The sequence below is a fragment of the Excalfactoria chinensis genome, chromosome 26 (assembly GCF_039878825.1).
Source record: "Excalfactoria chinensis isolate bCotChi1 chromosome 26, bCotChi1.hap2, whole genome shotgun sequence".
Classification (NCBI taxonomy): domain Eukaryota; kingdom Metazoa; phylum Chordata; class Aves; order Galliformes; family Phasianidae; genus Excalfactoria; species Excalfactoria chinensis.
The window spans coordinates 169,370-195,217 of record NC_092850.1 but is presented as its reverse complement, the minus strand read 5'-3'; the positions used below and the strand labels follow the sequence as shown (position 1 = coordinate 195,217).

At 49.5% G+C, this 25,848-nt stretch overlaps 2 protein-coding genes across 7 annotated transcripts in view; one reads left to right on the top strand and one right to left on the bottom strand.

The window, feature by feature from the left end:
* COMP (cartilage oligomeric matrix protein) overlaps window positions 1-6,872 on the top strand; it is a 29,698-nt gene extending 22,826 nt beyond the window's left edge. Inside the window, exons 9-22 of the mRNA XM_072357410.1 lie at window positions 137-214; window positions 365-523; window positions 1,124-1,228; window positions 1,432-1,539; window positions 1,661-1,820; window positions 3,006-3,124; window positions 3,536-3,588; window positions 4,029-4,222; window positions 4,630-4,808; window positions 5,033-5,081; window positions 5,319-5,515; window positions 5,655-5,827; window positions 5,985-6,124; window positions 6,291-6,872. Of these exons, the coding sequence (XP_072213511.1) occupies window positions 137-214; window positions 365-523; window positions 1,124-1,228; window positions 1,432-1,539; window positions 1,661-1,820; window positions 3,006-3,124; window positions 3,536-3,588; window positions 4,029-4,222; window positions 4,630-4,808; window positions 5,033-5,081; window positions 5,319-5,515; window positions 5,655-5,827; window positions 5,985-6,124; window positions 6,291-6,337 (1,761 nt within the window). The 3' untranslated portion in view covers window positions 6,338-6,872. The remainder of the gene's footprint in view (window positions 1-136; window positions 215-364; window positions 524-1,123; window positions 1,229-1,431; window positions 1,540-1,660; window positions 1,821-3,005; window positions 3,125-3,535; window positions 3,589-4,028; window positions 4,223-4,629; window positions 4,809-5,032; window positions 5,082-5,318; window positions 5,516-5,654; window positions 5,828-5,984; window positions 6,125-6,290) is intronic.
* Window positions 6,873-7,947: 1,075 nt separating this feature from the next.
* CRTC1 (CREB regulated transcription coactivator 1) overlaps window positions 7,948-25,848 on the bottom strand; it is a 36,333-nt gene continuing 18,432 nt past the window's right edge. For 2 of the 6 annotated variants that reach the window (XM_072357296.1, XM_072357297.1), the window contains 9 exons: window positions 24,666-24,751; window positions 24,226-24,269; window positions 23,707-23,927; window positions 21,280-21,413; window positions 20,940-21,197; window positions 19,293-19,394; window positions 15,561-15,647; window positions 14,791-14,971; window positions 7,948-14,061 (listed from right to left, as the gene is read on the bottom strand). In XM_072357296.1, the coding sequence (XP_072213397.1) occupies window positions 13,850-14,061; window positions 14,791-14,971; window positions 15,561-15,647; window positions 19,293-19,394; window positions 20,940-21,197; window positions 21,280-21,413; window positions 23,707-23,927; window positions 24,226-24,269; window positions 24,666-24,751 (1,325 nt within the window). In that variant the 3' untranslated portion in view covers window positions 7,948-13,849. The remainder of the gene's footprint in view (window positions 14,062-14,790; window positions 14,972-15,560; window positions 15,648-19,292; window positions 19,395-20,939; window positions 21,198-21,279; window positions 21,414-23,706; window positions 23,928-24,225; window positions 24,270-24,665; window positions 24,752-25,848) is intronic. The other 4 variants (XM_072357299.1, XM_072357301.1, XM_072357298.1 and 1 more) reach the window with 3 other exon arrangements.

The window sequence follows — 25,848 nt, the reverse complement described above, 5'->3', positions numbered from 1 at the left end:
GAAAAGCTTTGAGCTCTGAGTCCTATAAGATGTGTTGGGAGCTTTGTTTCTGCATCTAGTGTTGTCCTCGTTCTGCAATCTGACTTCGTCTCTGCTTAAGAGTGAACTTGATGTCTGTTTTGTTCTTCCTGGGTAGGTTTGCACTGACATCAATGAATGTGAGACAGGCGCTGCCAGAAATTGTGTCCCAAATTCTATCTGTATCAATACACGGGTAAGTGTTATGGGAAAGCATCCCATAAATCCCCCTTCCTCAGGCTCTGGGGCCTCTATTACTGTGGCAGTCCAGCTGCTGAGGTGAGATGACAGGAAAGGTTTGCCCAGACTCACGCTGTGGTTAATTCCCTACTGCTTTTTCTCTCAGGGATCCTACAAGTGCGGAGCTTGCAAACCTGGCTTCGTTGGGGATCAAATCACTGGCTGCAGGAGCCAGACAGGGAGACTCTGCCCTAACGGCGAAGTCAGCCCATGCCACGAGAAAGCACAGTGCATCGTGGAGCGGGATGGGTCCATCTCCTGTGCGGTAAGGCCGAGTGCTCCCTGCCCTGGGCTCTGCTCACTGCCATTTCTCCTACACTGTGCTTGCTCTCCTGGGTCTGCCACTGCCCTCTCCTGGAGAGCGTGTCTCGTCGGCTCAGATTTGCTCCCTGCTAACACCTGAGCTATGGCAATCGCTCTTGTTGATCTCAGGGGAGACGGGCTGCTCCTGACAACCCAGATTCTCCATGCTGTCAGTTTGGGGTGGTTTGGGTTTTTTTTTGCTGTTGTTGTTTTGTTTTTGTTTTTCTTGTTGTCTTAAGCACTAATTAATCTTAAGCCTTGGAGCACTACTTGCAGCTGGAAAAGCAGACAAGCCATTCAAGCCATCTCCTGGACCAAAGTTCTGCTGATGCATCTGTCTTTACGAGCTTAGAAATAAGCAGGGAGTTTGTACTTGAACTACTTAAAAATGCCATCTGTAGCTGCAGTGCCTCTTTCAGATGACGTCTCACCTGTAGAGCTTTGTCTGCCTGGACTTGCAGTGTTTTCTGCAGGCTCTCATGTAAATCCTTCAGTTCTGGGGGCATTACCCCTCCCAGGGGACTCACCAGCAGCCTCTCTCCCTTTACCTGCTCTCTTCCAGTGCCTTGTAGGGTGGGCAGGGAACGGCTACATCTGTGGGAAGGATACAGACATTGATGGAGTCCCTGATGAGAAGCTGCGCTGCTCTGACAAGAAGTGCCGCAAGGTATGATGCAGTTCTCACATATTTAGTTAGAAACAGTCCGTGATGGGAATTCTCAGCCAGAAATGGGTGGTTCTGATTTGAAGGCAGGCCTCACCCTGCCTTTGATGCTATTGAGATCATGCTTAGCGAGCAGAATTGAAAGGTTCCATGGTATGCACAGCTTGTCTGCATGCCCTGCCACTTCATCCTTCTTTTCCTTTCAGGATAACTGCATGACTGTCCCCAACTCTGGCCAGGAAGACGCAGACAGGGATGGAATTGGAGATGCTTGTGATGATGATGCTGATGGAGATGGGATATTAAACGCTGAGGTTTGAATTCTACAGCTTACCCTGTCATACTTAAATGTACTGAGAGCTCCTTCAAAGCAAAAGGCCTGCAGCTTTAATGTGAATACAGAGAGCCCTCAGAGCAAACCCCTCTCTCCTGCAGGACAACTGTGTGTACACACGCAACGCAGACCAGCGCAATGCAGACAAGGACAACTTTGGTGATGCCTGTGACAACTGTCGCCAAGTGAAGAACGATGACCAACGGGACATTGATGGTGATGGGAAAGGAGATGAGTGTGACGATGACATAGATGGAGATGGTAAGAGCAGCTGCAGCTGTGCCAATGTAGGAACAAGACAGCTGGTCAGCATGAAGCTATAGATCCTCATAACAGGATCAGAGGCTTATGCTGTGCAAGGGAACTTATTTCTGCTGGAATGAAGGACACTTGTGTTTTTAAAATGTCCAGATGAGCAGTCAAGCCAGTATCCTTCAGAGTTCAGTTCTCACAGGGGTTAAAGATCCATCTGCAGGATGATGCGAACAATTTTTTATAGCACTTTTATTGTACGCAGTTAAAGTCAAACTTGTTTCAGGCTTCAGAAAGACATATGACACCAAGTGATGTCAGCCCAGACAAGGACAGTACTTTGTGCTGTGATTTCAGCTTGTGAAGTAGTGTAGGGATATCCAAGTGGTTAGAAGCTGCTGGCTCAGTGCAGTATGTGTCAGGGCTTTAGAAACAGTCTGTGAGCTGGTGATGCTGTATTTGCACAAAGCCTGCTTTCAAAAGCCAAAAATCACAATTGCCGCTGGCCTGAAACATACATATTTATTTACAGGTTATTTCCAGTGCATCTAGTGCTGTTTGGGTCTTGCTACTTCCTGCCAAGTAGCTCCCTCCTGGCATGATTTGCTGGTGTAGTAGGTAAACGCAGAGAAGTGGGATGTGAAGTCACGCAGCTTTGCCAATTAGATTGTTCCTTCCCTGTCTCAGGCCTTGAAAAGACACTGTCTAAATCTTCCACGTCAAATAGCCAAGATTAACTTGGGCTTCTTTTTTAATTATGTAGACGTCTAGTTTAGAGGAAAAAGAATCTGTCGTAGTTTAGGGAACCGCAGACAGCTCCATCGTCATCCTCTTGGCCACTCATTCCTGCACAGATACGGCTCCGGGTTGGAATCACATTGCTCAGCTCTTCCCAAGGAATGCAGTTAGGGACATTTCCTCTCAGGTTCATGTATGGACAGCAGCGTGCCTCGTATCTGTGAGGATGCAATCTGAAGTGTGTTTCAAGATCAGCTGCTGATGATGCCGTCCGTCCTCCATAGCTATTAGGATGTAACACCGAGTCTGCAAAGTATGCACTAAAGCCAAAACTGTTGCCCTTATTGCACAGATTCAGTTGTCCTCGATTTTTGTCATCTCTTACATCCAAAAGAGATCTTGCTGCATGTACTGAAATAGCCTTGTTGGCTTGATGGTTCTCTGCGTGTTTTACAGGGATCAAAAATCCAGCGGACAACTGTAAAAGAGTTCCTAACCCAGATCAGAAAGACAGTGATGGTGATGGAGTAGGAGATAAATGCGACAGCTGCCCGACAGTCAGTAACCCAGACCAGGTAAGGAAGCACTTCCACTTCTGCAGTGTTACAGCTCTCTCTCTCACTCAAGTCAGTTCCCCACATCACCTGCTTGAAGTAGATCCCTGATATCACTGAGATTTTCACTTGTGAGTTTTAACTGCAGTCCTGCAGTGCAAACAGTCAGTCCCTGAAGGGCAAATTGTCCCAGTGTGTAGGGGGACAAGTCAGGGAAGCAGCTGTGCTCTCTGGTTTTCTCCCTTACTGCTCTGTTCATCTGGGTTTGGAAAGACATACTCACATTCACCAGGACAATGTGTAGGAACTCTCCCTCTGTTGTCAGCTCTGTTTCCAATCTGAATGACGCTGCCAGCACCTCCCTTGTTTCTGCTTTAATGCCCAGTTCTCCCACTGACCTGTGCTTAAATTATTCTTGCTTTATTTTCCTAGAAAGATACTGATCACGATCTGGTGGGAGATGTCTGTGACACCAACCAGGACAGGTAAGATGCAAATATTATGCTTGGGTTATACGGAATTTTGGGGACATGGGCATGGAAGGCACGTGTCCATAACCACGACAAGTCAGCTTGGCCTTAATTTGTGTCTTTTTATTCAAACAAGGGAGGTGGAATTTTCTTCTAACTTCAGAAAACTTGCTCCTGGAAGTGCAGCCCGAGGCCTCGCAGCTGTAATCTTGCAGACATCAGGCTTGCTTTTCATGAGCTATCCCCACAGATTTGTTCATGTGCTACAGCTGGAACATTTCTGATCTCTTTATTTGTGTAACTAATAGCTCAATGATATTAACAGGCCAAAATCACCAACTACTCCTGTTCCTGTAGAGGACTCCAGCTGCTAGAAAGGGCATGCAAGCTTTTTTGGGGCGGAAAAAGAAAGTAAGTGGATGATCTTTACTTGTATAATGCATTTTCTCCACCAGTGATGGTGATGGCCACCAAGATACAAGGGATAACTGCCCATCAGTGCCGAACAGCTCCCAGGTGGACACAGACAACGATGGACTGGGAGATGAATGTGATGATGATGATGACAACGATGGGATTCCAGATGAGAAACCTCCAGGCCCTGACAACTGTCGCCTTGTCCCTAACCCTGGCCAAGAAGATTCGGATGGTAAGGGAGATGTATTCACATTAGCTCTGCTTTGGGGTTCTCCATTCCTAGTGGCTAATCTATAGGAATTTGACCTTCAGATGGGCAGGAGGTAAGAGACCTCCTCAGTACTGACCTGACCAGCTCTACGTCATCTTCAGATCGCCGATAACCCTGATAATAACTTCCAGAAGTACCTACAGTGTGAGGTGCTGCTTCTATTCACAGCATTCCTACAAGCAGGAGATAAAGCATCAGGATTTCTTCACTACTGACAAAAAGGAAGAGTGCAGCAATGCACTGAACATCTCTTAGCCTTGTATCAACGCATCTGCCTTAAGCTGTGCCGGCTAAAAGCTAGCTGAGTAAAACTTAGATGCAAAGGGTAGGGGAAATTGAAAGCTTGCTTGTTCTTTTGTCTCTCTTAGGTGATGGCGTAGGAAATCTTTGTGAAGAGGACTTTGACAGAGACATGGTGATTGACAGAATTGATGTGTGCCCAGAGAATGCTGAAGTGACATTAACAGACTTCAGGGCTTTCCAGACAGTTGTGTTGGACCCTGAGGGTGATGCACAGATTGACCCCAACTGGATCGTCCTTAACCAGGTAGGACGCTACTCCAGAACTGGATGACAAGTGTGGTGGTAGCAAGCCTGCACGAAATTGGATGCAGTTTTCATTGAAAGCCTTCAGGCTTATTGCTATTGTTCAATAATGCCCTGGTCCTAGATGGAGGCTCACATCTGGTGTACCTCTCTGCTCATTTAACAAGAGGAAAGCCAGCACGCTTGGGTTGGAGATACTAATCAGACAACGCTCATCTTTCACAGGGCATGGAAATTGTCCAAACCATGAACAGCGATCCTGGCTTGGCTGTAGGTGAGGCACTTATTTTTATCCTATTAAGAAATTATTGTGCACTTCCCAGTGCAGCTTTTAGAACTATTCCAGGTAATGCAAAACGATTCCATCTACCTCCTGGAAAATATTGTTTGTAGTAAGCAGAGTCTTCAGATTTAGCTTAGCAAGGTCTGCCATCCCCATCTGAATCTAGGAAGAAATGGATCGACGTTTTACCTCAGAAAGCAAAGTGTTTCTTTTTTCTACCAACTGCAGGTTATACAGCATTCAATGGAGTGGACTTTGAGGGCACATTCCATGTCAACACTGCCACAGATGATGATTATGCTGGCTTCATATTTGGCTACCAGGACAGCTCCAGCTTTTATGTTGTCATGTGGAAGCAGATGGAACAGACGTACTGGCAGGCGAACCCCTTCCGAGCCGTTGCAGAACCCGGTATTCAACTGAAGGTAAAGAAAGCACTGACAAAGAAGTCAGTGATGGATTTTGGTCTTTCTTGGCTGTGCTGCTTTGTTGCACGCAGTGTGGAAGCGGCTGTGGTCAGTCAGCTCTTTGTCCACACATTTTGCCACTTTTTCTCCACGTTAGGCAGTGAAATCCAAAACAGGCCCAGGTGAATATCTGCGCAATTCTCTCTGGCACACCGGGGACACCACAGACCAAGTCAAACTGCTGTGGAAGGACCCTCGCAACTCGGGCTGGAAGGACAAGACATCGTACCGCTGGTTCCTACAACACCGGCCTCAGGTTGGATACATCAGGTAAGGGTTTACGGCTTCCTTTGCGTGGCTGAGCAGAAGTTCAGCGCAAAAAGAAAGCATCTCCAGTGCAGTTCTGTGGTAAAGAGGAGGGAGAGAGACTGTGGAGCCATTTCTATGAGCAAGTCAATCTCTTGTCAACACGCTTGTACTCTTCTAGAGCTCGCTTCTATGAAGGCCCCGAGGTTGTAGCAGACACTGGAGTTGTCCTTGATACAACCATGCGAGGAGGGCGCCTGGGAGTCTTCTGCTTCTCCCAAGAGAACATTATTTGGTCAAACCTTCGTTACCGCTGCAATGGTGAGTTCATTGTGGAGGTCAAACACAGAAGTTGCTGCCGTTTGGCTTGAAGAAGTTAATCTGTTCTTGGACAGCCCACACATGCAGCTGGGAAGGGATATCAAGCAGTAGCTGAATTCTGTTTCTCGTTCCCGCTTCTAATTTATATTCACTTCTATCTCCTCAGATACTATTCCGGAAGACTATGAAACATTTAAAGTCCAGCAAGACTAACCCGAGTTATAAATGTCCAACAAAATTTGCTTATAAAAAAGTGCTCAGCCTCCCCACTGTTGCCTCTGGCACATGTAAGTAATATACCACTGCACAGCACCAAGTGTCACTGCACTACCTGCCATGTTTTCTACAACAGCAACTCCTCTGTAAATGCTACGAAATCCTCCTGGAACAGCAGAAGCACAGACAGCAAGTGCGCATAGCAGCCTGTGCCGCTGTTCTCTGCACTACATGGAGAGAGATGTGCTGAGAAGCTACTGCAGTAGCTGGATTGTTTGACTAGGATTAGAGCGGATGATCCCCCAAGGACTTTTTTCCCTACTCAAAGGCTCTCAAATGTAAACGTTATCTTTCTCAAGGCCTACTAAAGCAAACCCAGCACGAGTCTGAAAGGGACACAGAAAGCAGCCTATGTCCAAAGTTGCTCACAAAGTATTAAAAAGAAAACTTAAAAAAAAAAGCACTTTAGGGAGAATATCTTTGTTCTGGAATGTTGGATAATAAATACTCTGATGGACTTCTCCTTGGTCACATGCATGTTGCTTTTTTTCCTCTTCTAACACTTTGCCGGTACTGATGGGTAAGAACGAAACCCTCAAAAGCTGAATGCAAGGGGATGGCTGGAGGGCCTCAGCTGAACTGATAATCCTATTAGCAGTATGAATACACAGGGAGAGCTTTTCCATTCAAGAGGCTTCCTCTAGCTAGACCATCCTACCTCCTTCTTGCAGGTAAGAGGCAGGATGATAAGCAAAGGCTTTGCCTTTGGTTTGTGTTATGACACCATGCCAGCACTCCAAGAAACAGCTGAGGACAAGGGAAAATTGAAGCCATTGCTATTAGGAGGTGATCCCTGGGGCTGGGTACAGCAGATGCTCACAAAGGGCTTCTGTAGCTGCTAACCTGGAAAGTCTTAAGTCCTGCAGTTCTGTGATCCCCAGCCTGTTCCAGCTAACAGTTACCTACCAGCACTCCAGTCTGTCCCAACGAATACAAGCCCAGGTTGGCGAGGTGTTTCAGACAAGCAGCTCACACTAATTGTACTGAAACCTGCCCATCAGAAAGGCAGCTCCTGCTGAACACTTCAGTGCAGCTTTGCAAGCTGTGCGGTAAACATTGCTCATGTTAAATGTGACCCAACAAGCACAGTGTGAACAAACCTTTCCCTTTCCTCCTGGACAGCTTATGGCTGAAAGCATGTTTTACCAAGCACAGCACAATGGAGTTGAGTTTCACACTCAGGTGACAACAGCATTAAGCAGAGATGTGCAGAACGAGCCCCGCTTCTAAGTGGCCCATTTAGACCTTTTATTGATCTCAGCACTCTGAGGACGTCTCCATTCACCTTCCCAACGTTGCCACCAAGGCAGCCATTGAGTTTTCTTGCTCCAACAGGGAGGGACGCGAACCAGTCGGCCCAAAGTACATCACTTTGATCCAGAATGGCTCCAAGTGCTCAAGGAACCCACTCCAACATGGCGAGGCCAGAGGTGGCGCGTGGAGTTCATTTTCCTTGGCTGTAAGAAGCCAATTAACCAACACTGTCCAACAGTTGAGAACCTTCGGTCCACAAGCAAAAACAAACAAGGAAGAAAAAGCCGAGCAGCCAGAGACAAAAACAGTTGAACTTTTATTACATTTCCTTTACAAATAATGCAAAGATACAAAGACAAAAGCCTTCACACCAAAAAAAGGGATGGGGGGGGGGGGGGGAGGAGGAAAAAAAGAACAGGTTGAAAAGGAACGTACATCGAGTCGAGCTGCTTTTATTTCACATCATTTCTCAGATTGCAAACACTTAAAAAGCCAACTTCAGGTTTCCACTTTACCTATAGGAAAAAAACAAAACAGGAGAAGAAAAAGAAACCCACAATAAATAAAACTTTTCATGATGTCGCAGGGACAGTTTTGTTTCCAGCGTTCCTGTGCCACCAACACTGTAGCTGAGTAGAGGATTGCATATATCAGTGTAATAATCCACAAATCATCGCGATAGAAAAAGTTCGCTCGTAAAGAACAGTATATTATACTGCCTCTGAAAATGCATAAATCTGACCTGTTGTATGTTTGTTTGTTTGTTTGTTTTTTCCCAAGCTCAACGAACTACATAAAGTTGTTTTTAGCTGCCAGTCTGTGAGAGAAGCTGCCAAAAGCAGCTGTATTTAATTGTATTAAAATCAAGCCTTCCCCTCCGCACGCATTGATACGTTCGACTTCTTCCACCAGGAATCCCTCCCCAGAACGGGGGGCTCCGTTCAGGTAACGAGATAAAGGAGCTAAAAGTAAGAATACCTCCCAAAAGAAAAACCCCTTCGGTATCTACTGCCTTATTGGTTAATAGCTGACTGCAATACAACACTGTTATCGCTACGCTGTATAATGCTGAGCAGAGATCAGCGGGTGTGTGAAGGGTATATTCTATATCGCCTGTAGGTGCTCATGCCGTGGACATTCAGGATCCAGTAAGTAAAGGAAGGTTTGTTTTAAAGCCCTGTCCCCCCCCAAAACCTTTTGCTCCATCAATATTATGTAGCTCTCACGGTCACGAAAGTTCCAGAACCTGCCCCACTTCCAAACGTTATTAAACCTTATTGACCAACGTTATCATCAATACAAACCCCTCGGCACGAGCTGAAGCCTCATCCCGCACCTCCCCTTCACCGGGTGTCAGTTCTGACAATCGAAGCTTATTGAAGGGAGAACTTCTATTGCACGTTCAGCTGCAGGATGGACCGACCTGCACAGGGCTCAGCTGGGGAGATCCGTGCCCACCCTGCAGCCCTCGGTTCCCACACAGAGCTGCCTGTCCGTGTTTGTTTACTGAAGGATAAATGGGCCAAGAGATGAAATCTGGATAACATTCACTTAACTGTGTCCCCCCATTTCCTCCCCAAAGCCTCTCAGGGTAATGTAAACATGGAGTGGAAGAGCACAGCACCACGGGGCAGCCCTCCGCTGTGCCAACACACCAACAGCCTCTGGTCCCTTATCGCTGCGAGGCCAACCTCGCTCTCGTCTGCCACAACTAAACTAAGAAATACACCGCCAAAGAAAACGTGATCCGACGGATATCAACAACCCAAGGACTTTAACAGCTAAAAAAGCCACGTTGACATGGATGTGTCCGCTAAGCCACAGCTTGTTGGGGGGGGGCTGGGTGCATCAGCTCAGTTTGCTCATCCCAAGTTCAAAGCAAAAGAGAAACGATCAGAACCAACAGAGCGCTGATAGAACCCACCTGCGGGCAGCAGAACCTCTCCAAAGCAGCAAACCAAGGGTGACAACTGAGGCAGCAACACGTCCACGCTCTGAAACAAGCCCTACAACGCGTGTCCTGCTCCAGTGACACAGCAAGGAGTGAAAGCGATGGCAAAACAAAAGCAATCTGCCCCAGCACCGCAGCTCTCATTGCTGTGCACCCACTGCAGCTCTCATTGCTGTGCACCCACTGCAGCTCTCATTGCTGTGCACCCACTGCAGCTCTCATTGCTGTGCACCCACTGCAGCTCTCATTGCTGTGCACCCACTGCAGCTCTCATTGCTGTGCACCCACTGCAGCTCTCATTGCTGTGCACCCACTGCAGCTCTCATTGCTGTGCACCCACTGCAGCTCTCATTGCTGTGCACCCACTGCAGCTCTCATTGCTGTGCACCCACTGCAGCTTGGCTTCCAGTGGGAACCCCCGTCCAGCACAGGGACCTGCATGCACAGCTCCAGAGCCCTTTGCTACGGGCAAACCTGGAAGGCTGCAATTCAAAGAGAAGAAGTTCAGAGCTGCCCAAGAAACAACAGAGGGAGCAACAACAACCCGAGACAAAACACAACAGCGTCGGGCCAACGAGATGCACTGAAACCCCAAAGATTATGGGCCTTTATTGTGATCAAACCGGTCCAGCCCACGGAAGGCAATCAATACACACCACAGTTCAAACCGCCCCCCCCAAAACAAAGAACACAAGGAGCCCAGGACGTGGCGTAGTGTTTGGCTCTGCGGAATAGAAATTGCACACAACGGATCAGTTTAGAAAGGTAAAAAGGATTTATAGTACACAGTCAGCACGTCATCGTGGTGCCCGCATAGAAAACCGACATGCAATCCATGCCTACGCTGCGCCGTATAAATAAGATGCAACTAGAAATACAAAGAACAGGAACACTACAAATCATTATTATTATTATTATTATTATTCCTCGTTTTTTGTGGGTGTTTTTACTGTTGTAGAAAGAACGCGGACGTGGAACAGACGCTCCCTGCACTCCCAGCACAGTGATGGGGGTTCAGCTGCTCACAGCGCTGCATGCTGCCCTTCAGGCCCGGCTGCTTGGTTCAGTCCACAAACACTTGAGCTGAGTGGTTCTTGGAACACCAGCTTAGAGCCCTGCCTTGTTTCCTTGGTGGTTTGAAGTAATAACATAAGAGCGTGGCTAATAACCTGTTTTAACTGGGAACATTTCTCTCCCCCTCCTCTTTAACAGAAGACAAACAGCCCCCGAAGGGAAGGTGTTCTGTATGGAAGGGTTTGTGCTGAGCCAAGTGCTGCCATGCAGGGACAGACAGGGCTGTGCTGCAGCCACACACAGCAGAGGGGAGCTGAGCTCAGCCTGAGCATCCACTGCAATGAGAACACGGCCTTAGTGCACAGCAAGGACCCCCCGGAGCAGCACAGACCTGGATTTCTTCTGAAAATCACAGTATTTTATAAACCAAAAGTTCATTCCTATCAACCTTCCAGCTCCGACACATCTGAGGGCAGCAGCTCCCAACACACCCACGTTGAACTCAAGAGCTCATTAACCTCAAAGGCTCAACTCCCCAAACGCCGCAGCTCCACGTTTCCATCCGACGGCCCCACGGGCTGCTCTCATGCACACACAGTGGGAATACAGACTGGCAGGACAGAGGGTGGGCAGCCCCTCCTTGCAGGCAGGAACGGAGCAAAGCAGAGCTGCTGCGAGCAGCACTCGGTGCTGTGCCCTCATCCACAGCAGGAAGGAATAAATCCTTGCCCCTCTCAGCCACGTGGTCCCCAATTTGGACAAGTTGCATCCAGCTGCGATTTTGTTTGTTAAATTAAGGCCATTTCAAATGTCTACTTACAAGTCTAATAAACAAGATCTCTTATATACACGCGTCGTTTAAAAAAAGAACCCCGAAGGAAGGTAGCATTTAACAACAGCCCCCCGTGAGAGTCTCCAGTTTGGAATCTCATCTCACACTTCGTTCTGAAGTGACTGGTTGGAACAACAGCAACGGATCACAGACGAGAACTGACATGCATGTGGATAAAGAGTCATTCGAACAAGAGAGCGATTAACGGGACAGAAAACCCAGCGAGGAAGGACAGAACTGCAAGGAGGACCAGAAGCGATTCCCACTCACACCGTATCGCTGCTGCGTCAAAGCAAAGGGCTGAGCTCGATGGGACTCCTCCTTTTGCTTTTCTCCTATTGGAAAAGCATCGGGCGACCTGCTGGGAGGGCCCACAAACACCTCCAACAAGGATGCTCTGTTGCATTGAAAGGGGGGAGACACCTTCCAGTTGCATGGATGGGAAGGGACGGCAGAGACGGACACGGGGCAGAAGAACATGTTTAGTGCAAATGGTCAACGGATGGCACAGACGTGAGCAAAGCCCCCCCCCCCCCCAACGCACACAGCCCAACAGGCTCGTCTGCACGAAGCTCAGGACGGCGTCCCCGTCCATTTCTGGAAGCACACAGAAATGTGTATAACTCATTGGGCGGCCCCACGAGCAGCAGCAAAACCCCATGGGAGCGAGGAGAAGAACTGCAGGGCTCTGCTTAAAGCAGCTGGCAATGAACGGATCCTGCGGGACAAAACACAAAGCCAGGTGACATGGGGTGCACAGAGAGCAGGGCTGGGCAGGGCCAGCTTGTCTGGAAATGGGAACTAAGAGGGCTCTTTAATTGAGGTGTATTTAACGAACATCGACGTGTGGCTCCTGCACGGAGCTCTTCCCTTCACCGCCTCATTAAAGGTTGCTTTGCTAATAAAACCCAACTAATGCCAGCTCCTAACTCTGCTGAGGAGGGACGTGTGCCACAACAGCACCAGCAGCTCCCGAGAGACCTTTAAACACATCCTTCCAACCAGACAGAACCCCTACAGGCTGCACACCAGGCAGCAAAGGACCCGTCACACACCTCAGCCACCCCACAGCCATGAGGACCAACAGGGATCATCTGCTATGGGTTTACCAATGTGCATTGCATTGCCTGGCTATGGGGGGAGCAGATTCACCCCACGTTGAAAGGAGTCCCTGCATGCTGACCTCACTGCTCCACCACGGCAGGGGGAGCCTCCATCATCCTCAGCTTCCTGCTGCTCAACGTCTGCTTACGATTCCAGTTAGTTAAAAATACATATATATATATATATATATATAATATATATAATATATTTCTGGAATAAAAACACAAAAAAAAACAAAAGATGTACAAGTTATTACACGGAGTTGCCTCGAGTTGGCGGTACATAGTTCAGCTACTTCGCTAATATCCAAACAGTTAAATTAAAACCAAAACGAACAGACGAACAAACAGTAACTCATAAATAACAGGAAGAAAAGGGCTACGTGATGAGTAAGGATAAGAAATAAAAGCCAGTTGTGGTGGTTCCGGCCGGGTGCTGCTGTAGGACAACCCAGGAGCCTCTCACCTCCCATCTGCCTCGATACGCTCTGATCCTCCCCTCCATGCTCATCAAGTAATGAATTATAGTACTTTTTTGTGTGCTCAGAAATGCCATATATATGTATATATATATTACATACATATATATATATATATATATAGTTGGTTGGGTTTTAAGAAAAAAAAGCTTTGCAAATAGTGTTTACAATGACCGGCTGTGAAGGCCGCGGGGCGGTTTGCTCAGGGCAGGACGACGTGGGGACACCTGCAGACAAAAGGGGCCACATGGATCAAGGAACAAGCGCTCGCCCTACAAAGCAGCTGTCACAAAGCAGAGACGACACCACAGGAGCTCCCCTGCCACCCCCCCCAGGGCAGCAATGCAGAGATCTGCTTCCCCATGTGTGGGGGAAGGGGGGGAGAATCCTGGGTGCCTCCCCCTTCCCCCCTGCTCCAATCACAGCCAGAATTTGGTTCATTAGAATCAATTTTCCCTTGGCTCCGGACCCCCCCTCAGCTGCCTGCCCCCTTCTAGTGCAAAGGATAAACTGACAACGTAACGCTGGAGCTTTGGGGGAGGGAGGAAAGGGGGGGCTCTGCAGAGGAGAAGGCTGATGGAAACTCCTTGCTCGTTCATGGCAATGAGTGGATAAAGGGGCGAAATACGGCGCGACAGGGAGTAGGGGTCTGCAGCGCTGCAAGCTTAGAACGACAAGCTTTACTCATTGTACATGTTGTACAGGACAGAGCTCCGGCTCTCAGCAGCTCCGGCTCTGCCACGACTGACCCATGGACTCTCTCTGCTTCGGTTGATCCAGGAACAAACCCACTCCTGAGCTCCCGGCATCTACACGTCACAGCCGGTCCATCCGGAACGTGTCCTCTGTGGCGGGGTCGGTGAGGACCATGTCCGGGTCGTTCAGCATGTGAAGTCCATCCAAGGTTAAAGGGTCAATTTTGAGTTCATCCAAAGGAAACTGGGAATCCGCGTCGAAGCTGACGTCGCCAACACCTGCCAAAGAGCTGGTCAGTTCTTTCGATAAGCTGGGAGGGGATTCTCCTGTCACTGCGGGGAAGAGGGACAGAAAGGCAGTGCTGTTGGCCTCCCTTATCCTCCGGCACATTTAGAATACAGCAACAACCAGCCGGCTGGAACCTGAACCATCTGCTGAACTAAAGCTGGAGCTGAGACAAATCTGTCCTTGTTTGCAGCTGGGTGAACCACAGCTCTGTCAGAGCACCCCAATGGCACAACACACAGCAAAGCCCATCGAAGCCTATTTGAGGCAACGCTCGGGTCTCTGCTCTCCCTTTGCTTTAGGAGCAGTAACCTCAGCTTGCATTATTCCCATAGGTACGAGCCCCAGGCTGAAGGATGATGGATTCAACTCCAGCTTTTTTAGTGACCTATGCAGAAACTGTTTCCAAACGTCCAACTGTGAGCAGATCCTCCACCGTATGGAACACTGAAATAAGCCTTGCTGGCAAGCTCAGATAAAGGAAGGAGGCTCAGCTCTCGTGGGTGTGTGAGTCAGCAGCAGGGCGCTCTGCCGGACAGCACTGAGCTGATGGTGGGGATGGAGCAGGAGCCCCACAGCCAGGAACTCAGCACTGACATGAGGCCAAACAGAGCCCTAAAGGCAGCAACAAGCAGCTCCTGCCCTGGCTCTGCCCTAACAAAGGCAGCACTGGGGGCAGCTGGGCTCTGCAAAGCTGAGTTTGCTCACCTGTTATGGGCTCTGCAAAGCTGAGTTTGCTCACCTGTTATGGGCTCTGCAAAGCTGAGTTTGCTCACCTGTTAGGATGATGTTGGGGATGTTCCCGTGGCTGGAGTAGCTGAGCTGCGGTGAGTCCTGCAGGCTGCCGTGGCTGCCGGTGAGGCCCATCATTGCTGCCTGGGAGTAGTTAAGCGTGGAGCAGGGGCTGTACAGGCTGTTGGAACTAATGGCGTTTTCTATCATGTTAAACTGTTCGAGCTGAAGATCAAGGCACAAAGGAATGGTTACTTCCAACCATCGGGTAAAGGTGGCACAAATAACAGAACAAGAGCTCAAGGATGGGGAAGGGGTGTGAAGAAAGGCAGGCAAACAAATTCATCTTTATAGCTTTTTGTTGGTCAAAATCTTGGTGTAAAATTCATTGCCAAATTGGGAGAGAGGGGAGGAGGGATGTGAAATAAAAGCGGTGCTTTCCTTACTGGAAATGGCAGCTTGAAAACGAAGCAGGAAGGAAAACAAAAAGACGACCAATTCATGGCACCGCCTGGAAGGCATTTTTACCTGCTTTTACCTGCTGCCAGAGCCTGGCTGTTATTGCTAATCCAATCAGCAGAACACATTTGCTATGTTGAAACATCTGCTATGTTGGCTCAGAGGGAGGAATGGGGACGGAGAAGCTGGGAGGGGGGGAAGAACAGAAATCCCTACGTGTTGCAAACGGAAAACGAGGAAGTACAATTAAAAGGACAGAAGGTGATTTTACACAGAATCATCAGCAGTTGAATTATATTGATTTTAAGCTGAAAGTGGCCGAGACAGCTGAAAGTCAGGAGATGAATTTGCTCACCTGATGGGATAGGGCATTAGCCTGCCTAGCTGTCATCTGCTGATCATAATAGGAGTCACCAAATACACTCCCCAGAATGGAAGAATGCTGAAAACAAAACAGAGTCTTTATGGTGTAAAGGTCTCAGACAGAAGAGCCCACGGCGTGTGAGCGGCCCGAACCCATGGCCAATGCTGGGCAGCACCTCTCAGCGCTGCCTCTGCATGGACCCAGCTGAGCCACGCGGCCCTTGGAGGGGCACAAAGACACAATCAGGGACCCAACAAACTGCCTGCAGGACACACGACATGAAGCTGCTGAGGGACGAATGCAGACGAGCGCGTTGGGCTGCACGAGAAACACGGATCAGCACCGCTGTGCTGCGAAGGGCAACCCCTGTGCACACAGAGCTGAGCACCGTGCAGCCACAGCCCTGCAGCACCGTGCACGTCCACTGCAAGGCACAGCCCTGCAGCACATCTCCTGCAAGGCACAGCCCTGCAGCACATCTCCTGCAAGGCACAGCCCTGCAGCTCTGCACAGCTCACCTGCAACGGCCACACTGCGCTCTGCACTGCAGCTGCAGCTCAGACCAGCAGCCCTGTGCAAGAAGCCCAGCAGAGCTGCACCCCCTGCTGACTCTGCCGGCCCCTCCGGCACAACCAAGTGACCGAGAGCTGTGGGTCAGTGCTCCAACACTGCTCAGCACTGCCCCACAGCTGCCAGCAAGCAGTCACTCCCGATTCACAACCATCAGCAGCCCACGTAGGGAATGGACTCTGTACAACTGATTTGTGGGGAGAGTTTGCTTAAGCCCTGGGGGGGAAAAAAGGACAACAAACCTTTCCACATAGCGTTTTCCAGATGCTTTAGCTATGGATTTAGGATCTGAGTCTTCTCCCTAAGAGCACAAGCAGCGTGTAACAGTAAGCTACAGCACTGGAGGGACAATTCAGCTGCAGCAGCGCAGGGAGAAGCACTGAGCACAGCTCGGGGTGCTGGGATGGGGGTTGTGTCCCCAACAGCACACAGAACATCTCACAAACAGCACATCAAATCCTCCTCCACCAGCAGCACATCTCAGCTTACCTGCAGGCTGCATGCGAGGGGGGGGAGTGTGCAACAAAACTCCTCAAGAGAGGAGGAAAACCAGGAAAGCAACAACATAACACTCCTTTGGAAGCTCACAAAAGCCATCCTGCCCTCCAGGCAGAACCCTCTGCTGTCCCATTAGAGCGCAGCCTCAGGGGAGGAAGGAGTGAGAGCTGCCAGGTTGCAGTGACAGATCACAGAGGAAACACCTTAACCAAATGGAGCCGCTCTTCCTACCCAGCCTGAGCCCTGAACACGGACACAAACACAGTCCCGATCCACTGCATCCACTTTATGACCCGTCACAGCTCTGACTGCAAAACTACAGTGGGATCTTTGCGACTCGATGCCCACCTCAGAAAGAGGTGAAACTGGGCTGCTGCTGCTCCTCTGGTCCTGCCATGTGTCCCATTGCAGTAATGGGGTAGAACCCAACTGCAGAGCAAGAGCTGCACGGCGCCTGGTGGCAGAAAGCAAAGCCCTCCTGCAGAAGCCCTACTCGATGATCTTGATAATTAAACACGCTCTGCTTCATCACCACGCTGACACATTGCTGGTTGCCCAGCTATCCTTGGATCAGCATTTCAGTGCTACTCCAACTCAGCCCCATTCAGCCCAGCCACCAGTAACCCGAGCAGCCCTCTGCAGCACAGCAGGAGAGGCCCCATCCCCAGTGCTGCAGGGCCCTGTGATGTCCAACAGCGCTTTCTGATGGAGAGCTGCATTCGGGACATCACTGCTCAGTGTGAACCAGAGCTGCTCTGGATCACAGCTGTGTTTCCAGCACTGATCTGAGCGCTCCAAGGAGGACCAAGGTCTGGATGTTTCCCTGCCATCTCTTTGGTGCAGCTTTAGAAGCAGGGCACAAGCTCAGACCCTCACACTCTGCTAAGCACTGCTCCCATCCTGACAGCTCAGAGCAACCAACAGAGACCAAAACCTGCTTGTGCCAGCCTACATTCGGGACTGCTAACCAAACTCACAGGCCCACGCTGTTTCCCAGCCCTAAAGTACAGCAGTTGTTGCATTTGTAAGCACTGAAACTCCCAAAGGAAATCAACTGGAAATGTCATTACGTCAACACTTCGGAGTCCCGGAATAATTTACTGACAACTCTGTGGAGAACATCTTGCTAACACCATGTCCTACAGAAACACTAGATGAGGTCTGTTTTGTCAACAGTTCATCTTCTTGGGTTAATGATGTGGTGACTGCAAGGAGAAAAAGAAAACAAAACCACAAACCCCCTCCCCATCCCCCGGCTTAAATTATTAGCCTAAAAATACATACCATGTATCCAGCATTCAGCCATCCCACTAAAAGAAAAGCACATCTCTATCTAATTGGGATCGTACGGCAGGTGTTAGAGGAGGAAAGCACGAGCCACTGCCAGTGAAAAGCCATGCACACACAAAGCTGAGAACTACAAGCGGAGCTTTTCAGTTGGTGTTGGGATGGGAAGACCTCCAGGTGACAAGCAGACAGCTACAACACGAGAGCAAGTCCATCAGGGGATGTGGAAAGATGAAAAGCAGCTTCTGGTGAATGAACCGTATGCGACACGTCACCAGCAGCGCAGTGGAACGCTGCAGGGTGAGGTAAGCTACAAGTAATGGGAGAAGAAGGAGCAAGTGCTGTCCTGGCTGCACCCCTTTGACTGCACGCTCATTAGACAGAGGCAGACTGCTCCACAGCGGGCAGTGCTGCTGCTGGAACCGACCTGCTTCCACTGTCCTACAGCCCTTACCACCCGGGAGCTGCCCCCATCATCACTGCCTGTTGTTGTTTGCTTTTCCCTGAGCTGCTTTCTGTTCCCTCAGTGACAACAGGCTTCCCCCGAGGGCTACAAGCCTGTGGACAAAACCAAGAGCCACTGAGAAGGCAAAGGGGAAAGAAAATGACACCAAATCAAAAGTTCCTGGGCTGCCCAAGTGCCCTCCAGAGCTGGGGACACACAGCAAGGCTGCCTGCAGCTCTGCTCCTCGTGCCAGCCAGCAAAGTTGAAGCTTGCTTGCTTCCTTTGAGGCACACACAGAACACAAGAGAACCGTCAGAATAAAAAAGGTTAAGAAGCAATTAAGGAAGGGTCAGGGATAACACAGACAGCCCTGACTGACACCCAGCTCTGAGCTCCTGCTGCTGAAGGCAAGGAGAGGCTCAGCTTCTGCTTTGGAACCAGGAAGGGGCAGCACTTTATTTAGACAGGATCCTCCTTACAGCCTTAAACGTTAAATCCTGAAGCAGAAAACGGATTCTCTGTCCCTGCTGTGATGCTCTGGAAGAGTTTTGCTCACCTTGTTCCTACAGGTGGGATTTGGGGACGGAGCAGCTCCATGGATCTACTCACAACCTTCCCCATCTCCCTCCCACCCTCACCTTCAGCTCCTACACAAGCTGCTCACTGACAGGATCCACCTGCAGCTGCTGTCTGCCCCAGAGAAGTAACTGAGCGTAGCGGTGCCCCAATAAGCAGCTTGGGTCAATAAAAAGGCAATTCAGCAGCTATCGAAAAACTCTGGAACGGAATGAAACCGCACACGGGATGAGACACCGGTAATGCATGAGGCACACACACAGTGAGACAACTATGGGTCAGTAATGGAGAGACTCAACTAAAACAGACACAAGAAGCAAGGCCTGTGGAAGCACAGAGTCCCTTACTTGAGGGGAGCTGCCAGGAGAGAAGCCTTGATTGGAGACAGGAGAGGTGGGAGACTGGTTGGCTGGGGAGCCAGCATTACTGCGGTACTGCTGGAGTGAAGCCTACAGAACAACACAGAATTAGAGACCATGGGCTTGATGGAAGGCTGAAAAATTAGCAACTTTTGGTGAACACAGCCTGGGAAAGCTGGGAGAAACCGTCCTCTTCAGCACATCTCAGCTCTACGTGAAGACAAGATCGCTGTGAGTAATGCCATGGGAGGCAGAGTTAAGGTGGGAGTGCGGCACAGACCCGGAGAGCACAGCGCTGCTGCTGGACAGCCCAGCTATCCAAATAGGTGTGTTTTGTTTCTAATTTCCAGTTAAATCCAACCCAAAAAAGCCTGCTCAGACAACGATCTGGGGAAAAGCAGTCTTGAAATCTCAGAGTAACTCAATTTACTCTCGGTTTCGTTCACCATACACACACATTCTCATGTATACAACACACTCAGTGTCCGTCTCACATTACCCTGCCCTGTTTGAAATAGCCTGGCTGTGTTACCAAGATGGAAGCACACCTATAACCACAAGGACTGAAATCCTCCTGGAAGCCGCACTGAACCCAGGACATGCAACAGGCAGCAGCTGAGAACTCCCACTGCATTCTGGAGGTCCACATCAGTGATGCTGACACTGTTCTCAGCCTTCCCAACAACGCCTCATAAGAGGTTTGCCCTTTTGGTTGACCTGAACAAATTACAGCTCTCCAAAACATCTGAATAGAATCCAGACAGCAAGAACAGCTGCTCTTTGCGCTGCACCCTAAAAGTTAAGGTGATCAAAGTTAAGGATGAGGAAAGCAACACGGAAAGCAGAGAATGGAAATCAGAATCACCTGTCTGGGTAGATACGCTGGTATCAGGACACTGGGACAGTCTGAGTGTGTTGGATTCCTTCCCACCACTGCTCTGTCCTTCCCCTTCTAACCCTGACATGAAAGCAGCTCCTTCCTACAAGCACTTACCAGCACAGACTTAACATTTCCTCCACAAAGCGACCCACAACCTAGTGCTCCACCATCACAGAGTGGGCTCTCCCCATTATCCAACCGCTGTCACTACAGGAGGGTCACACAAGCAGACCTGACAGAGCAGGGCACGGCGGCCAGAGCGTGGTTCTACCTGACAGCCCATCCATGCAGGACGTGCTATAGGGTCACAGAATGCCCTGGGTTGCAAAGGACCACAACGCTCATCCAGTTCCAACCCCCTGCTATGTGCAGGGTCACCAACCAGCAGCCCAGGCTGCCCAGAGCCACATCCAGCCTGGCCTTGAATGCCTGCAGGGATGGGGCATCCACAGCCTCCTTGGGCAACCTGTTCCACTGTAAGCACTGATATCCACGGTTCGAGCTGGTGTCACCAAACAGAGCTGCAGGGGACACCATGTTGTGAAACTACAGCCACCGAGCACACACACTAAGGCCAAATGCTGCCTACAAAGCATCCAAAGATGCATTAAATCGAACCACTCTAAGTGTATTCAGCCTGCACCCAGAGCTACACCCACCACAAGGGCCGTATGGCCGGAGCTCAGACACCATCCTACAAACCACCAGGTTTCTGGGATGAAAGCACCGCTGTTTCCAGCCCTGCCCCAGCTTACCGAGTTGATGTCGATTCCCATGGACGGCTGGCTCTGACTCTGGCTGCCCGGAGGTGACTGTGGGATGGTGGAAGGGACTGTGACGGAGAGCGGGGGCAGCTGTGTTCCTCGCTGTAAACCAGAGGTCTGCATTAACGGAGTGTTCTGAGGCAGGGTGCTCACCACCTGGGGCTGCTGCTGTTGCTGGGAAGTCGTCTGGGTAAAAAACGGGTACGGGGGAAGCTGCTGCTCCAGAGACAACGCATCCATCGCCACGGCCTTAAAAAGAAGAGTCGGAGTCACCCAGGACGGCAGGGAACTCCCCGTGATTTTCAGCAGCTCCTTTTCCAGGCATTCCTACCTGAGTGATGGGTGACAGAGGGGAAAGTGTAGGAGACATCTGCTGCGACTGCGGCCGCCTCGAGTCCGCGCTCAGCGACAGAGGGCTGACGTTGGGCTGCCGGTGCTGCTGGGACGGAGCCGGCGGCGTCATCCCTGCCAGGAAGGGGACAAAGCAGCTCAGAGGGCAGCGAGGCAGCGGGTGCCTGAGGGTGGGATGGAGGTTCACTACGCTGTGAAAAATGCATGGTGCAGATTGATGGCACCTTGACACAAAGCTGGCTGGTTTGCAATGAGGTTTGTCAGGCTAAAGAGGATTGGGAATAGAGGAAGATCCCTGTGGTTTATCCCAGACCTCAGCCAGTCACAGCTGGTCAGGACTAGGCAGACAATGACTTGAAACTGCAATGGATAGAACAACTCCGGAGCACTGCTCTATCCCAGTGCTCTCCAGAAGCACTCGGAGCCGTTCTCACAGGGAACTCAGGGGCAGCAGCACTTTCTGCTCCATTTGCAGGAGCTCCAGCTTCAGGAAGAAGATAACGTGCAGTGAGGCTAATCAGAGGGCACTGGTGCTAGAAAGAAACCCAAATGGCTCTTTAATGGAAAACCCAGAAGAAAAAACTGGTTACGCAGGATGTAAACCATTTCTAACGGCACACCAGCACACAGGAAGGCAGGAAATATCCCTCACACAACTGTGACCTCACAGGGGCTATGGGCACACAATTCAAGCGGTGCCGTTTTACTCAAATCCAAGACAAAACTTGCAAGTTTTGAGACCTATTTTCAGCCTCACCCCAATAGGAACGGAGGCACCCTGGAAAGCAATTTCAGGCCAATCTAACCAGCGAGCTGTTCTTCCAGAGCTGCCAGAAAGGAGGAATTTACAAGAGCCTGAGAGCTCCTCGGCACTTGGCATCTGCTCAAGGCTTCCAGGCAGGCTGCCAGAGAGCCAGGAAGCCCGGACTGCCAAGGAGGCAGCAGGCAAACCGGCTCTCACTGAGCACACTCTGAAGGCTGCCTGGCTTCTTGCACGATGTTGTTGCAAAAATCAGCAGTGTCTCCCAGAACGTGTCAGCGAACTGACAAACCCAAACGCACAACCGTGCAGACTTTGAGCTGCTGGTGGATCCCCCATAACCTGACAGGTTTTCTTCCCCACCTTTTCTTGGGGCTGCCATAGGCGGCATCTGCACAGCGGCACGCAGCTCCTGCTTACAGAGCCCGAAAGCATTTATGCTTTCAGCTAAAGATCTAGAAGATAAGGAGAGGAAAGGAAGGTTTGAGAAAATGGGGTTCCAAAAGCTCCACGCTGAGTATGTCGTTGTTTAAGCAATGGGACGGGGTCCAACAAGAAGCAGAAAAACCACCAGCGAGAGTACCTGGCTAATCCGCGCTATCTATCATAGATCAGGAAATGTTTTCAAAGCAATTACATAGCAACCGGGCTGGTTTTATCCCATTTACTTTACTAATTGTGGGTAATGAAAAAAAAGGGGGGGGAAAAAACCTCAGCAGCCCCATCTGGCTTCACCCTACAGAAGCTGTTTGTCCCTTCCACACTCACGCTGCCTTTCTTAATGCACACTTGCTGAGCTCTGTGTGAGCAACAGATCATCTCCGGAGTGCTGTGCAGCCTGTTTGGAGACCAGAAAACATACTGAACAGCACTGAGCTCTTAATGCATGCTTCAACCTAACAGCTGAGCCATAGCACCACATTAACCTGATGAGAATTCTTTCCTTTCTCCAGGGTTTTTAAGCAGGGAAGTAAATCCTGCCTAACACAGGAAATACACACAGCTTCTATTTGTGGACAAAGCACTTTTATCCTGCTCTAGGAATCAAGCAATTGCAGGCAGCACTTGCAATGCAAAAGGCAGCCCCTATGCACAGCTATCCTCAGGTAGAACCTTGTGAAATGATGAATCAAACAGCAATCAGCACTTTGGGCCAATTGCTTGATATCATCTGCTCATGGACACCATTTATTTCTTTCTAATCAAACTATCAGAACCGTCAGCACCCAAAAGCCCCAACAAACACTGCTCAGCCTCAGCTGCTGGGATGGATGTGGTGCTGCCCCCCACAGCCCTCCCCCTGTTGCATACCCTGACTAGTTGGGATGCTTTCCAGAACCAGGCAATCAAATGCACAAAAGCCAGCAGACCTTGTAAGGGTTCTGTGCTCTTGTGATAGAATTTGTATCGGGGGAAGCAAGGAAATGTTCTCTCTTCAAAAGAATCCTCACACAGGAAAAAAACAACAACCTCAAGGAATGAAAACCAAAGATCTACGTGAGGTATCTCCACAACGCAAACTGTGTTGGGATTAAGTATGATTAATAACAAGAGGGGTGTGCTTTGAATGCTGCAGTTTGTCCATCAAGCAGTGAAGAACCACCCAGAGGTGTGAGGGACCACGACAGTGCAGAGCCACGACCTTACCCTGAGTGGCAGTGCTGATGCCCAGGTGAGTCAGGTTGGCAGCAAGGTTCCCAGTGCTATTGGAGCTGCTCAGGGCAGGGAATGTGGATTCCTCGGGATCTAACGGCGTGGGGAGGGGGGAAGGGAAATGGATGTTTGTCAGGTCCGGCAGGGAGCCGCCCGTGTTATGCGTAGCAGGAATCAGGGTTGTAGTGTTGTCCTGGTCAGCTGATGGAAAGATGCTAAAAAAGGGAGAGAAAGGAGAGAAAAAAAAGCCACCGCTCAATCTCAGCCTGGGCAGATCCGTACAAAATCACGTTCAAAAAAGGGAGGTGCACATACAGAAACATTAACTGGTCTACTGATACTACACAATGAGACATGGCAGCCAAGGGGATACCAGCAGTAGCTCTGGCTTATTTTACATCTGTTCCACAGTTAAACAGGCCAAGGACTGTTGCAGAAAACTCAAACGTTCAATGTACAACATTCTTTCCTCAAGATCTCAGTGCTCTCTAAAACGAATTGCTCAAAACTTACTTGATTCCTGGAACTTCACATGATTTAGGTCTTGATGACCCAGTCTAAAATAGAAGGAAGACATTTTTATAGGCAAAGATATTGCTAGGAATTAACGCTTATGACATAGTTTACTCAGAAAATCTTATTTCATTCATTTCTAAAGTAGAGCTGTTCTCCTACACACGAGTTCTGTGAAGGTCTCAGAAAAGACCTGTCATCTTTTTTTTTGCTTTACAGGCCCAACAAGGCTCAGATTTCAATCCGAGTTTCTCCTGATATCATCAGAATGCATACAAAGAGCCTTTCTGCTCTAATGTATTGTGATTTGTTGCTAAACATAGAACATAACTCTAATCTCTGCAAGCAGTTTGATTTGATTGGCAATATTTAGAGCATTAGTTTACCCTAAATGTGTTTAGGAAATGAAAGCTCTGTACTTTGAAATAGGAGATTCCTACCTTTTTAGTGTCCCATCCTTGCTTAGAGAGGGCTTTGTCTGCCTCAGAGGTGGCTTCCTCCATTCCAGGGACAGTCAGCAGCAAAACTAAAGCGTGGAAACAAAGGGCAGCTTCTCAGAAATCAGGTTTCAGGTCAGAAGTGCCAGTGCTCCAAAGAACACTTTATCTTCACTCAACACGAAGCAGAGCACTGCTCACCATTATGAGAAGTTATAACAAACACGAGGCAAATACCCAGCTGTGCTTTAAGAAGCATCCACCTCCAAGCTCACCCCCTTACAAGTAAAAAGGTATCCTAAGACCTGACTCTTCCCTCTCTCTTGTATCTTACACAAGTGATAAACATCTAATGGGTGGCCAAGAGGACAACCCCCGAAGGGCAAAACCCCAACCATATTCCTTGGGATAGAGAAGCACTATGAAGCCGTTCCCTTCCCATTGCAAACAGCAACTTCATCGTGTTAACAGCAAGGTGGCAAAGTACAGCAGAAGGAAGACCACTAAGAGAGATGTAACAGCAGCAGCCCTTCAAGCTGATGATGGAGGAGTTCCATGTTTAAACCCAAATTTATGCAATACCACCTAAGATGATTCCTATTCCATGTACTCCAGAAGTATGCTTTGGGATAGCTGCAGCACAGTGCACACGTATCCAAGCTCTGTGCACTCACCCACTTCTGCTGTTTAAGGAATGTATTTTTCTCAACCAGTTTTGGAGCAATTCATGTATTTCATACACTGACTGCAGAAGCAAAGGCCAGCAGAGGGCACCAAAATGGTGAGTGCCTGAAGGCTGTGCTGCTCCTGGCTTGCAGAGATACTATCAGGGAGCAGCATCTGTAAGCAGCACCTCTCAGAGCATGCTCACAGGCGACCTCAACCCCATAAAGACTCGAAATCTTGCTGCTTGGTAATAACGTACCTTCACAGCAACATGCAGGAGGGAAATGCACTCTGAATGATACCCTAAAGAATGGCGGACTCTGGGACAAAAGGCCCAGCTGATCTGGTGCCACTTCTGACAGTCAATGTGCACACACTGCAGGACTGAACACCTGTCAGAGCAGCCAATGCATTCTGCTTGCTTCCCATTTGAAGAGCTACACCCAAACTCTCAAGGCTTTTATGATGCATTTGCAGCTCTGCACATCCAACCTTTAGTCTTGGGTGGAAGGTCGGATAT